Genomic DNA, 13,631 nt, shown 5'->3' on the forward strand with positions numbered 1-13,631 from the left:
TCCCCACTCCCTTCGCCACCCAGTCCTGATCCCATCCGCCCCCTCATCCTACTGTAATTTATGGCTTGGGCTGCTTATTTGTTCAAAGCAACTCCCTGGAGGGGTGACCTCCCGATGTCTTCAATTATTACTTTCAATGATGCCTTAGGCAACTGCCTGGCACAGTAGTGCCCTCACCTTCCTGCCTTCTGCCTTGTGAGCAGGGAGCTCAGCTGCCAGGCTGGCTATGCCCCATCTCATCCTCAGCGCTGTCTCCAGAGTCCCCCCACCCCCAAGAGTCAGATTAACCCCTTTTGTTAGTAGAGGTAATTTGCCTGGGTTTAGCATTAATAAGGAATACCCCCAAGCAGTTGGGGTCGGAAAGAGCAGACCTGTCAGGCCCCAGGGTTAATTTAATGGCAATCTGTTGGCTGTCTGGGTTGTATATTAGGCACGCGCTCAGTGATATCTTTTGCTGTTTAGTTCTTTGGAACAACAGGGAAATAAGGATCAGATGGAGAAAATTGACTGTCAAAATACATCATTCCACTTTCCAGTAATACAGGGCTCCTCGCATTGCTTAGCGCCTTTCTCTCTCCTTCCCAGTATGAAGGGGGAAACTTGTGAGCTGAAGCCACACATCTCCCTTTGGAACAGGAGAGAGAAATGGCCTGGGTTTCCGGACATTGGTGTGAGTTTCCTCCTGCCTTCCTCAGAAGACAGCAAATTTTGCCAGCCAGACTCTCTCACACGTTTCAAGAATTCAGCAAAGTCCTCCCTTGGAAAATAGGACATGAAAGCCCTTGTCAGATTTTTCTCCCAACATCTAGTTCAAGCAAATCAGTTATAACATAGGACATAAAAGTTCTTGTTCTGGAAAATACCATCGTGGAAATGTAGTTGGTGAGTTTTCAGGGACAAAATTCGAAGGAGGTAGATCTCCATCTCTCTCTATCTCTCTCTCTCTCTATCTCTCTCTCTCTCTCTCTCTCTCTCTCTCTCTCTCTCTCTCTCTCTCTCTCACACACACACACACACACACACACACACACACACACACAGTAGCTAGTCATTGTTCCTCTAGAGCCAGACAAACCCACTCAGGGAAACTGGTTGGGTGGGGCCGTTCTTCCCAGGACGCTGTGTGGCTTCATGTAAAGAATCCTTGCACAAGCCTGAGTGCAAATCCCAGCTCTACCCCATATCCGACCCGAAGAAATTTATCTCAGAGGTCAGCTAAATGTCTCAGCAAATCTCTTGCCACCAAGACTGATGACCTGAGTTCAATCCCCAGGATCCACGCAGTGGAAGGGAAAAACCAACTGCACCAATGTCCTTTGCACACCTTGGCACATGTGTGCGCATACACACACTCAATATAAATAATGTAAGGCCACAGTCACACAGATGGTTCCGGGTAAGCTCATTGGGTCTCAAAAAAATAAACAAAAACCAAAAGCATATGATTATGGAAAAGGAACATAAAGAAAGGGTGAAGGGTGGGCATTGGTGGTACACCTCTATAATCCCAGCACTGGGGAGGCAGAGGCAGGCAGATCTCTGAGTTCAAGGCCAGCCTGGCCTACAGAGCAAGTTCCAGGACCACCAAAGCTACACAGAGAAACCCTGTCTCCAAAAACAAAGATGAAGATGAGAGGTTGATAGGAGCCAGAAGGAGACAAAGGAGGATGGGGTCAAAGTCACCAAAATGTAATAAATACATGGATAAAAATGATAAAGAACAGATTTTTTTTAAAAAAAAGGTTGTTCTTATTAGAGAGAAAAATTTATTTCCTCTATTTTGTCAGCTGTAAATTAGGATTATTAATGGCACTGACTTTGTCTGCCTGGAATGAAGGACAAATGAGACTATAAGACGCTTAGTACAGGCAAGCTCAGCACTCGGTAAACAACAGCTACAGTTGTGCTAAAAAGGAATAGAATCATGGCTTCTTCCCTTGACCAAACCTGAGTCAAACCCAAGTGCTGTAGGAGGGAGACTCAGATCCTGGAGACAAATCAAGTGGCTTCAGATGAAGGGTGGGTAGGAGGCAGGATGGATCTGGAAACAGTGGACAGAGGCAGATCAACTGGACTCTGCTCCAGGAAGATGTCCTCAATGGTGGCAGGACGCTCCTGAAGGCGCAGATGTGCTTAGGCACTTTGTTTTCTCATCTTCTGACTTCGGGGCTTTATTTTTAGGTCGATAAAAAATAGCTGTGGCTGTAGCACCTCCCTCTCCCACACAGTGAAGATCCCTCCCAGCGCAGCTTGTTTGCTGAGCTATACTTACAGAGGCTGGGAAAGCTGACACCAGATTTTCCCCTCCTTACTTTGGAAGAAGGAAAACATGCTTGCTGGCACTGTGGGGTAGGGAGCGACTGAACAGGATCCTCTCTGCTTATCCTATCTAACGACGCCAAGCCCAAGGCTCAACTTAGCAGCCAGAAAGCACGTCAGAGCTGCAGCCTGCAGCCCCTCCCGAACTGTTTGGGTGTCCCAGGTGTGTGTCCCAAAAGCAGAGGCTTAGTTGAGAGGTAGTGTTTTGTTAATCCAGGATTGTGTATGCCCTGCTGAACCAAGTAATCTTTGCATCTGCTTTTGGTAGATGAAAATGTGCCAAAAGGTGATGTTAGCACAGGCTTATACTAATTTTAGAAAGACTGCAACGGGATGCCTAAGATAAATCAAATAGCAAGAGGCACAACCCTGTACAAAGCCGTTGGAACAAATCCCATGTGGCAACAGATCTAGCGGGAACCTAGATGCTGTTAGCTAGTACGTGTCTACACTGGTTTGTACATGGCTACCTAATTGGTGCTACTAGGGCTCAAAATATAAGCTTATTGCATGTTTATGCCTGTCTCCATGCCAAAGAGAGAGCTGTGTTGCTTGCTTAGGCAGAAGCATCTCTAGGATGGCCTCTGTCAAGCGACTGTTAGTTCATGCAGCGTGTTTTTTTTCCAAAGCGTGGCACAACGATTCCTGGCCCACACATTTTCATTTTAATCACTGTGTGTTCGTTTTCATGTAGATGATTAAACCCGTCCCTTCATGAATATTGGCTGACTACTTAGCTGAGATGAAAAGTGAGGCAATCTAAAGAAAAACATGATAAGTTTAAAAAAAAACTGGTTATGGGGCAAACATGAGAAAGGCAGCCTATGAGTAGTAGTAGAGTCGGTGGAATGCAGGTCCCTTGCTCAGCTCTGCTGCACCACAGTATCCACATGACAAGGTACAGCTCGTCCCCAGACAGAACCTCAGCTCCAGCCAGGATATGACAGGGCATATGCAAGCCCATTCCTTCACTTCTGCTATATATCCTTGGAAAGAATTTGTTTTTATCTACACTGAATTGCTTTTATAAACATAAGCCTAAATGTTTCATTCTGATATATAAGGCTATAGCCTCAAATGTATGCATGCATATGCATATGTGTGTACGTTGTGCATATATATGTATATATACATTTGTGTGCGTGTGCATATATATGTATATGTGATACATGTATATGTGTGTGTGTGTGTATATATATATATATATGTATATATATATATATATATATATATATATATATTACAAAGGAATATACTGGAGAGTGGGGAGGTGGGAACCTTCAGGCTAAAACTGAGTATACCCCACATTATCCCAAACCCTCACTCCACATAGATGATTTCTTTCTGACACTTAAGCTCCCACCCAAAACCCCAGCCCTAGAAAATTATAGCTTATGGAGACTAAAAGGCCTGAGATAATCTGGGCAATTCTAAAATCTCCCAGGCTTTGCACCTGGATATGTATGTATGGATGTATGGATGTATGTATGTATGTATAGACATCTACCTCTATATCTATAGATAGATAGATAGATAGATAGATAGATAGATAGATAGATAGATAGATAGATAGATAGAGTGTGTGTATAGGTGAGTAGTGAACATGTTCCTCTGCCTGCCTGTGGAAGTCAGAATACACTTTGTGGAAGTTAATTGTCTCCTTCTACCCATGGGTCTCAGAGATCAAACTCAGCTCAAGCAGGCTTAGCAGCAAGCACCTTCACCTGCTGAGTGTCTCTCTCCTCAGTCCATTAACCACGTCTCTTGTGGAAACCTCTTGAATACTCACACAGCCTACACTCCCAGCCCTGAAAATGGGTGTAAAAGTGCTCTTCGTCATATTGTTGTAAGGATTAAATGAGACAAAGTCCAGGCTATGCATCCTGGGAGACTTTTTAATGACCCTTCCCTGAGTGGCACCTGCTATGGCTCTATGGATAGTTCACAGAAGATGATTTGCAGTCTGTTGCAGATATCATCTACCAGCCCAGAGATCCCAGGAAGAGTTCAAAATCAATAGTTTGGCTACAGCGGCACTGGCTGGATTTTTAGCTACTGCTCTAGGGTGGGAGACGCTCTCAAGTGATCTCATGGCCAAGTGTGAGTTCTTCCTCTACGCGTCACAGAAGATGAAATAGAATTGAGGAGTCAGGAAACTTGAGTTCATTGAGACAGGGTTTCACAGTATGGCCCAGGCTAGACTGGAATTCGCAGCAATCCTCTTGCTGCAGCTTCCTGAGTTCAGCAATTAGAGTCATGGGCCACCACACCCAGCTTAGACCTAAGTTCTAATGCTACCACTGACTACGGGATAGCTTCCATCCCTTAAAGTCCCTGAGCCTCAGCTGCCAGAAATGACTGCTGCCTGCTTTTCTGCTAATGGCCTCCCAGTGAGATGCCCCCGTAGGCGGTAAATACTCCCATAGCGCTCACAGCAAGGGCCGCTCATGCCCCAGGCTCTCCCCGCTTCTCCTTGTCCTTCCTTTACTCGTCTGTGCCAGATATCGTGGACATCAAGCCAGCCAACATGGAGGAGCTCACAGAGGTGATCACGGCAGCCGAGTTCCACCCCCATCACTGCAACACCTTTGTATACAGCAGCAGTAAGGGGACAATCCGGCTGTGCGACATGCGGGCATCCGCCTTGTGTGACAGGCACACCAAGTGTGAGTACCCAGCACAAGGGCCCTGGGGGAGAGGTGTCCTGGCCTCTGACATGTGGGAGGAGGGGGCCCTGGAAGGGTTCCATCTCATTTAACATTGGGACTAAAGAAATCACAAGTGTTAGGCTGACTGGGGAGTCAGCCCCACAGTTATTGTTCCTGAGAAGGGGAAGACCCATGTTCAAGTTGGAAGCATACAGATGCAGAGAGAACCCTGCCAGCAAGGGCTGAGCTGTGGGATCTGATCTGAATTCTCTGTGGAGGTCATTCAGTGCTATGGGGAGGAAGAACGGCCCTGGGGAAACAGTGAAGAGACTGTTAAAGGGGGGCGGTGACAAGGAAATGGGGTGTCGTGGTCAGCAGCAGAGAATTCCAGATTGGTCTCAACAGCAGAGTTTCCCAGATTTGCGGACTATGAGGGGTGGGTAGTGAAGAAACAAAGGAGATGAGGAAAAGTTCTCAAACTTCCTAGTGCTGCGACTCTTTAACATGGTTCCTTATGTTGTGCTGACCCCCCAACTACAAAATTACTTTCATTGCTACTTTAAAACTGTAATTTTGCTACTGTTATGAATCATAATATAAATAACTGATATGCAGAATATCTGATATGTGACCCCACCCCCCAAAGGAGTTGTGACCCAAAGGTTTAGAACCATGGTATGGTAGCAGCAGGAAAGGAAGAGGTAGGAGTAAATGCAGGGTTAGGGGAAAGGGGGAGGAAGACACACCCAAGGATTGACATGAACTGTATACGGGATGGGGGCTTCCAGAAGTCTTATTAGGCATGAAGCATTTGTGTTCTGTTTGGGACCTGCTGAGTGTGGGGTAACCTGAGCTACCTGGGAGGGACGGGTTCTCTCCGGTAAGTGAATATGGAACAAGGTGGGAGGGACCCTGACCCACAGATATTCCTGAAAGGGGGGGGGGGGGGAGCTGTGATGCCATCACAGCCAGTGTGGCAGCAACCAGCCTGGGATTTAAAGTCAGGCAGGCCCACATGAGTCCTGAATGCAGAAGAACAGACTGTGAACTGACTGGCCGGCTGAGCCCAGCACTCAAGCTGGAGAATGGACAAGGCTTTCGAAGGTTTTTAAATGAGAATGGTTTACAACAGTACTTGGGGAAGAGAGCTGAACTCTGGCACTTAGTACCCATGTGACCTCGGGTAATCTTCCTGAGCCCCACATCCCCCACAGGGCATGTGGGCAGAGATCCACACTGTTACCTGAATAAGATAGTGCTGGCATCTTCTGATCGTGACAAGAGAGCAATAAGACAGCATCCAGAATGGCTCCCATCCTCCTCTGAGCCCCGCCCCCAGGCCTGGCGCTGTAAGGTACTTAGAACCCCTACCCTTTTACCGGATACAGGAGGCCCCATTACTCACTATTCAGATTCACCAAGTACACACCATATGCTAGGCACTACATCCAACTCTGGAGACTCTAGGGTGAGCAAATGCAGTACCTCTCTGTCTCTCGGAGCTCGCTGTATTAGCCAAGGTCTAACAGAGCAGGGGGAATGGCAGGTGGCGTGCATAAAGAGATTTATTATTAGAAACTGGCTCACATATGAAGACTGAATCCTGAGATCTGCAGCCAGCAAGCTAAATTTCTGGGAGAGGGGACGGTCTTACCCACGTGCCACTGGGCTGATGAGCCAAGAGTCTCAATTCGACTGCAATGGGCAATCACCGTAACCCCAAACCAGTAAGGTGGAAAGAGGCTCTGCCACTCACAAGAGGACCAATTCTTTCTTTCTAGCAAGCCTTCACCTTATTGGATGAGGCTCCTCCACATTAATATTTATTCAGTCTATTGATTTAAATGTTAAACTTATCCCAAAACACCCTAGCAGAAACACCAGAATGTCAGACCAAGCAGCTGAGCACCTGTGACCAGTCAAGTTGATAGAGAAAATGAAGCACATGGAAAGGTAAAGACACCTGCCTCTGTTAGAGGATCATGAACACCTAGAGCATCGCCAGTTTCCCAAGTGGCATGAAGCATTGCACTGACAGCTAGCATCATGGGGACCTTACAAGGCAATGGTCGTTGAGCTGAAATATAAAGACCAAGGAGTAGGAGGAGAATAGGAAAGGACCATCCTGTACACAGAAGCAGGAAGTCTCTCAGGATACCTGCCCAGGAGCCCCCAGAGTCTGCTCCTTCCTCCAGCCACCCCTACAAGATCAAAGTCCTGAGCGCAGTCCCTAGGGAGACCCAGGAGCTAGTGGGTACATTCCAAGCCTTCATCAAAGCTGCCCATTACCCACCCCAGCCTGGCCCAGCTCTTCGTTGCAAGGCACCAGCCTGGTAATCTAATTAAGAAGAAATAGATTCATTTCCCTGACGGGGCCAAAAAGCTGACCTTCTTCGGGGCACACCTCCCTTTGTTCCAAAGCCACCGGCCCCAGAGCCTGCCAACGGGGGAGGCCCACGTTCTGACCTCCCGCCTGACATCTCATATCGATTTTCTCCATTCCCCTCCGATGCCAGCCTGCAGCGGGCTGAGGCTCAGCTGAGGTGTGTGAGCAGCGCGCGACAGTTCCATCAGAGTTCAAAATGAAAAGCAACACTGGCTTTCGGAGCCGAGCAAGGAGGAGGAGGGTATTTAATAACCGTCGGCGTTTAATCAAAACGTCGAGGAAAACCGTGTTATCAGAGCCGAATATATTAATTTCCATATGTCCCTCACTCTGCATGCTCAGCAGGGGTTGGAAGAGATGATTTGTCCTCTCCTCTCTATTTTCTGATTTTTTTTTTCCTATTGCTCCTGGCGGCAGTGAGGTGTTCGCGTTTGTAGTCTAAGGCGCCTGAAACAAAGGGTGCTGAAGACAGCAATGCTCTACTCTGCTGGGCTGGGCCCGGCTTCTCTCTTTCTACACACATGGACTGGGCAGTGGGGGAAGAGACTAGCCAGGTGATATAGAAGCCAGCCTAAAGACCAAAAGAGTTCAAATCCAAGCTCCCATTCTGCCCTACAGGGATCATCTTCCACCCCCATCTCCACCCTCTAGGCTCCAGGGAATCTGACTACAGTGGCCCGCTTCCTGTACCACCAACATTTTTAGCCCCTTCCTGCCTTGAAGTTTTTGCATAAGTTCTTCCCCTGTCTGGAACACCCTTCCACCATGACCCTCAATTATCTTACAACTGCCATGGAGCCAGATTGAGAGCTTGTGGGAAAGAGACAGATTGGCGGCACATAGACCTGGGAGAGAAGGCTTAGGCACTTAACAAGGATGCTTTAACAAAGTTCCCCTGACTGATGGACAACAAAATGTTGCTGTCTCTCAATCCTTTGCTCAATTTTTTAAATTTGATTTAGTGTGCGGCATGTGTGTGAACGAGGGCATGCAGGTACCACATCTTTATTTATTCTGTTCATGTAAGCTCAGCTGAAAGTCAGTGGACTTTCAGGAGTCAGTTCTCTCCTTCCTGCTACCTGGGTGGCAGGCTCTCCTGTGGCTTCTGCCACACCGTGCACTCGAGTCTAGCTGTCCTGCAAGCCATTGCTTTCCCTCCAGGCAGTAAGGACAGGAAAAGATAGTGGACATCAGCTTACCCAGACTTCACACACAGTAAGCGCAGGGAGTGCGGCCCTTTTTTAAAAGGAGCACAGAGAGGGAGGACCACAGCATCAGGACCACAAGAACTGTATATTGAAAGGCTTCCTGGTCCTGGCTTTTGGGAGCACGCAGGCTGGGAACTTTCCATGGTCCTGAAGCAGTTTTCCTCTAAGGAGGATTTTAATTTGTTTTCAGAGGTTCTGAGCTAAGAAGCCTTTTTCCTCAAAAGTCATCCTTAAGTAGCAATAAGTAGAATTTGAGCTTAGCCCTTCATAAGTCAAACTGTACTAACAGCATAAAAGAAGAAAAGCAGAAATGGTGCTAGAAAATCATTAAGAATTTTGTTTTAAAACAAGTCTTTGTTATACACATAATTTTACCATTTATCTAAAATGAATATAAATTTGCATACTAATTAAAAAGAAAAAAAGAGTCAGGGAAACCCACAACTGGGACTGGGATACATTGAAACCGTGGAGAGAATTGGCTTTCTGGCATCCTGTGGACACACTTGAAGACAAGAACAGCAGAGTTGCCTGAGCAGCGTGAGTGTGACTGCACAGAGACCATGAGAGACTAGGGAGGGATGCTGGGCGGCATGGAACGTGGGCCTGTTTCTAGATTGACGCTTGGTTGGAGCTGTACTTGTATAATTTAGAGAGAGTCCATGAAGTAAAGGGGGAGCACCCAGGGTGCCCTAACTCCACTGTGGGGTCTGCAGGAATAAACCACACTCCCTATACCCCAAAGTGTCCATTAGAGACACAGGAGGTCCAGACTGGTGTTCCCTCCACACATGGCCCAGGACAGTTTGGCTCTTTTTCCTTCCAGAGTAAACTCAGAGACTAGATGAGGAGTACAATGAAGACAAGGTGACCACTATCAGCCTATAACACAATGGCAAAATTGAGCCGATTGCCTCTCCCTACCTCAGTTTCCTCACCTGCAAAATAAGGACTAGTGGCCGGGCGTTGGTGGTGCACACCTTTAATCCCAGCACTCGGGGGGAGGCAGAGGCAGGCGGATCTCTGTGAGTTCAAGGACAGCCTGGTCTTCAGAGCTAGTTCCAGGACAGGAACCAAAAGCTAGGGAGAAACCCTGTCTCGAAAAATCCAAAAATAATAATAATAATAATAATGATGATGACTAGTGGTTGGTTGTACTTGCCTTGTAGATGCTTGGAGGGTTAAATACAGTAACACCCATGACCTCAGAACAGTGTCTGACACATAGCATGGTGCGTGATGAAGATGTTCTCTCTCTCTCTCTCTCTCTCTCTCTCTCTCTCTCTCTCTCTCTCTCTCTTTCTCTCTCCTTTTCTCTCTCTCTCTTCCCTCCCCCTCTCTTCCCTACCATGTGTGTCTTGTTTTAAGAGGGAAACCAGGAGGATAGGTAGTAATAATGAAGAAGTAATAATGTCATCAACCATAACCACAGCTGATTTCTGTGTCATTTCACAATGTCCAGGAAGCAAGCCAAATACACAAGTGTGAGCCCATTCCATCCTCGTGCCCACCCTGTGAGGTACCCAGCATCACTACTCAATCAAAAGAGAAAGTGAAATAATTATAGAGGGTAGAAAACAAATGTTAGCTGTGGGTTAATTCAGGTCTGTGCAGTTCACTGGCTCCTTATTGTTCTGGCCTTGTCGATTTCCCCATTGCTCTTGATAAGAGCCGTGCTGTGTGCTCACACTGTGTAGGGGATGTGAGAGCCCCATGACTGGGTTTTCTTTCCACCCTGACCACCTGGGAAAAGCATCAGCTTCCTGCTACAGGGGATCCATGGAACAAGAGCTGAACTGGCCATTCTGGGCTGTGTGCTTTGAATTCAGTCCATGTGTCTCCTCTAATTCACCAGAGCACCAGGAACCAATGAGTCAACTACGACATGTCAAACATCTTCTGGCTTTTGCCATCCAGAAGGTGACATCCCATGGGACAAAGGAACAAGTACATTCAAAATATGCACATGCAATGAATTTTCAGACAGTGGTGCAAGCAATAGGAAATAATGCAGGGTCAGAGAGTAGCTGGGTTAGAGCTACCTCCATGGGGTAGTGTGAGCCTCTGAACTACAGCAGAAGTATTAGAAGGATCCAGAGATAGGCCTAGCTCAGGAGCATCTGTGTTTGAAGAGCAGACCAAGGGCCAGAGGATGGGGTTGAATCTGCAGAAAGGAGTGCAGAAGGAAAGGCCAAAAAGTGGGCGTTTCACTGTTAAGTAAAGGAGGAGTGTCCTGCCTGGCATGTTGTAGTGTGCTTTGTTGGGTGAACTCAATCATGTGATGCCACATCACCCACAAATATGGGGTTGGTCCTTCAACTGAACCTCTGCTCCCCTGTGGTTCTAGCAGGCTTGCCTCCATTCTGCCCCTGCCTCCGTCCATCCCACCCCATTCGTGCAGTCTGGGAAAAATCCATGGATTTCATTCCAAGTGAGATAAGGAGCCATTAGCAGGAAATGAACACAGTCTAGTGCTGCATAAAGTCATTTGGGTCAATGGCAGTGTCTCCTAAGATTATATCACCTACTGACATCTTACCCAACGTCTTTTATGTTGAAACAACAAAAGCACATAATAGTTCGTTTTTAGCATGAAGAAAGACTTGGGTGGGGTGTGGAGCTGGCTCCCTGGGAAAGTGTTTGTGTGACCAGGCATGAGAACTGGACCTCAGATCCCCAATACCATGTACATGTTTGGTGAGCATGGCACCCTGCCTGTAACCTCAAACCTCGGAAGGCAGAGACAGAGAAACTGGAGCATGCTAGACAGCTAGACTGGTTGACTCCGTGAACTCCAGGTTCACTGAGAGATCCTGCCCCAATATATAAGTGGAGAGTGTTTGAGGAAGACACCCATCATTAACCTCTGGCTTCACAAGCATGCAGAGATAAGCACATGCCCCCGTTCACATGAATTCCACACACACATGCTCAGAACACAGCTACGTTGGAGTGTGTTTATGCCCTTAAAAGACTTTTTGAAAATGAGGCAGTCAGCCTAAGAGCAAGGAAACTGATCAGGAGACTCCTTCCATTGTCTCAGAAGAAATGATAGCCACCACCTAGGAGTGAACATAGGTGTGGTCCTCTCGGAATGTCAGGCTATGAGGACTTGACAAGAGATTTGAAATGGGGAAGCAGCTGGAAGGGGGAAATGTGAAGTCATGTGTTGCTTTTGGCTGATGGTACAGTGGAAAGATACCAAAGTGAGGAGGCCAGAGAGGGAAGTGGCTTGCTGTAGAAAGACTAAGACTACCTCTTTAACTGTCTACAGATATAGGTGCCTAGGAGCCATCCAATTAGAGAAGTCTGTTGGTCTTAGTTACATTGATCTAGAAGCTCAGGAAGACCTTACACTACAAGGATGAAGTTGAGGGGTCATAAGCATCTTATGGTGTTTCAAGAGGTGGGACAGAACGGTTCTACTAAAGGAACACAGTATGGGTAGAGAAGAGTGGAGGCCCAGGACCAAGGCCAGTGGATGTCAATCAGCACTGAACAACGGGGTGTGGAGAAGGTAGGAGATGAGTTTCTGGGGGTAGGAGGAAGCCAAGGTGCATAAGCAAAGCTCAGAAAGGTGCTAGGACCAATGTTGCCGAATGCTTCTGTGAAGCCAACGAAGATAGACTGGGTAAAATGAACGTGAGACTTAGTCCTATGGCAGCATTTCACTGTTAAGTTAAGGAGGAATGTCCTGCCTGGCATGTTGTAGTGTGCTTCTGTTGAGCGAACTCAATCATGTGACGCCACATCACCCACAAATATGGGGTCAGTCCTTCAACTGAACCTCTGCTCCCCAGTGGTTCTGGCAGGCTTGCTTCCATTCTGCCTGCCTCCGGCCATCCCACCCCGTTGGGAGAGATTGACTTGTACTCAGAACCAAGTAGTCATGGAGGGTCCCAAAGAAGGAGCCCAAGCACCTAGAAGCCTCAGTCCCCTTAAATGGCTCCACTAGCAGGCCTAAGATCTGTGGTCCTTTTCCACCCAGTGGGCCCTTCTACAAGGGCAAGACTATAGCCCAAATCAAGGCCATAGGAATTCCTTCAATGCCATGAAGGCAGACTTTCTACTCAGCCTTTAATCCTGGAGTGCATGTAAATATGTCTGGAATAGACCATGATTAGGGACCACCAGGCCTTTTTATGTTGAGGAAATAAAGGTGATAGTACTGCAGGTCTTAAATACTGAAAGGTTTTAGTGAATAGCCTCATTAAGAAAACAGCCTAGCTTGATGCTTAACCCAAAACAGCAGTTTCATTTCCCTCCAAAGGTGGAAGGCATGCGGAAGGATGAGCAATTTGTTTCAGAGTCTTCTATGTCTTATTTAATTTTCATAAAGATTAGTGCCCTGGCTAACAGATAAGAGATGAAAAAACTTGCCCAATTCCAGGGCCAGAGCCAGATTCGAACCCATGTCTGTCTACTTCCCAGAGAAGTCACTACTATTCTGCATATTTAGCATGGGAAAATGCACGATTGTTTTTCAGTATCCAGAAAGATAATTTCATGGGTCTGCAATTTATACTACACACATCAGTCCAGTGTCCTAGCCTATATATTTCGGGCTGCAGGGTTAAGTCAGCTTCTGCACAGGATGTGAAATCCAGTCTCATCCCTCATCTACAAACTTAATTGCCAAGCCCAGGTTCTGTAAGCCACTAGATCCCCTAATAAACCTGTGTCTCCTTCCCCAGGCTCCTAATGGAATGTGTCCAAAGGCATCAACTATAACCGCAGCTGCGATTCATCCTAAAGCCTCCAAAGGGGGTTCAGTATCGATCTGGGGCATAATTAACACTGTTTACTGTGGGCGAGCTTGGTTAGGTTAGAGAAACAAAGCCCTTTATTAGAATGGCTTTTTTCCTGATGACAGGATTGCAAACACACAGAGACACACACCACACCTGGAGGAAAGCCAAACAGCCTTGATACATGAGACAGAGTACACACACACACACACACACACACACACACACACACACACACGCCTACCCCATTCAAGCTTAACAGCAATTAACCACAGAGCAGACAAGCCCCACATCCAGGTAAAAATAGAATCCCATCCCCCTT

The 13,631-nt window shown here is 47.1% G+C and overlaps 1 protein-coding gene across 3 annotated transcripts in view; it reads left to right on the forward strand.

Moving 5' to 3' along the window:
* The window catches only part of Ppp2r2b (protein phosphatase 2 regulatory subunit Bbeta), a 398,669-nt gene that overhangs the window by 354,663 nt on the left and 30,375 nt on the right, over positions 1 to 13,631 (forward strand). For all 3 annotated transcript variants that reach the window (XM_075968754.1, XM_075968753.1, XM_075968755.1), the window contains one exon: positions 4,821 to 4,985. In XM_075968754.1, coding sequence (XP_075824869.1) covers positions 4,821 to 4,985 — 165 coding nt within the window. The remainder of the gene's footprint in view (positions 1 to 4,820; positions 4,986 to 13,631) is intronic.

This window comes from Microtus pennsylvanicus, chromosome 4 (genome assembly GCF_037038515.1).
Source record: "Microtus pennsylvanicus isolate mMicPen1 chromosome 4, mMicPen1.hap1, whole genome shotgun sequence".
NCBI lineage: Eukaryota > Metazoa > Chordata > Mammalia > Rodentia > Cricetidae > Microtus > Microtus pennsylvanicus.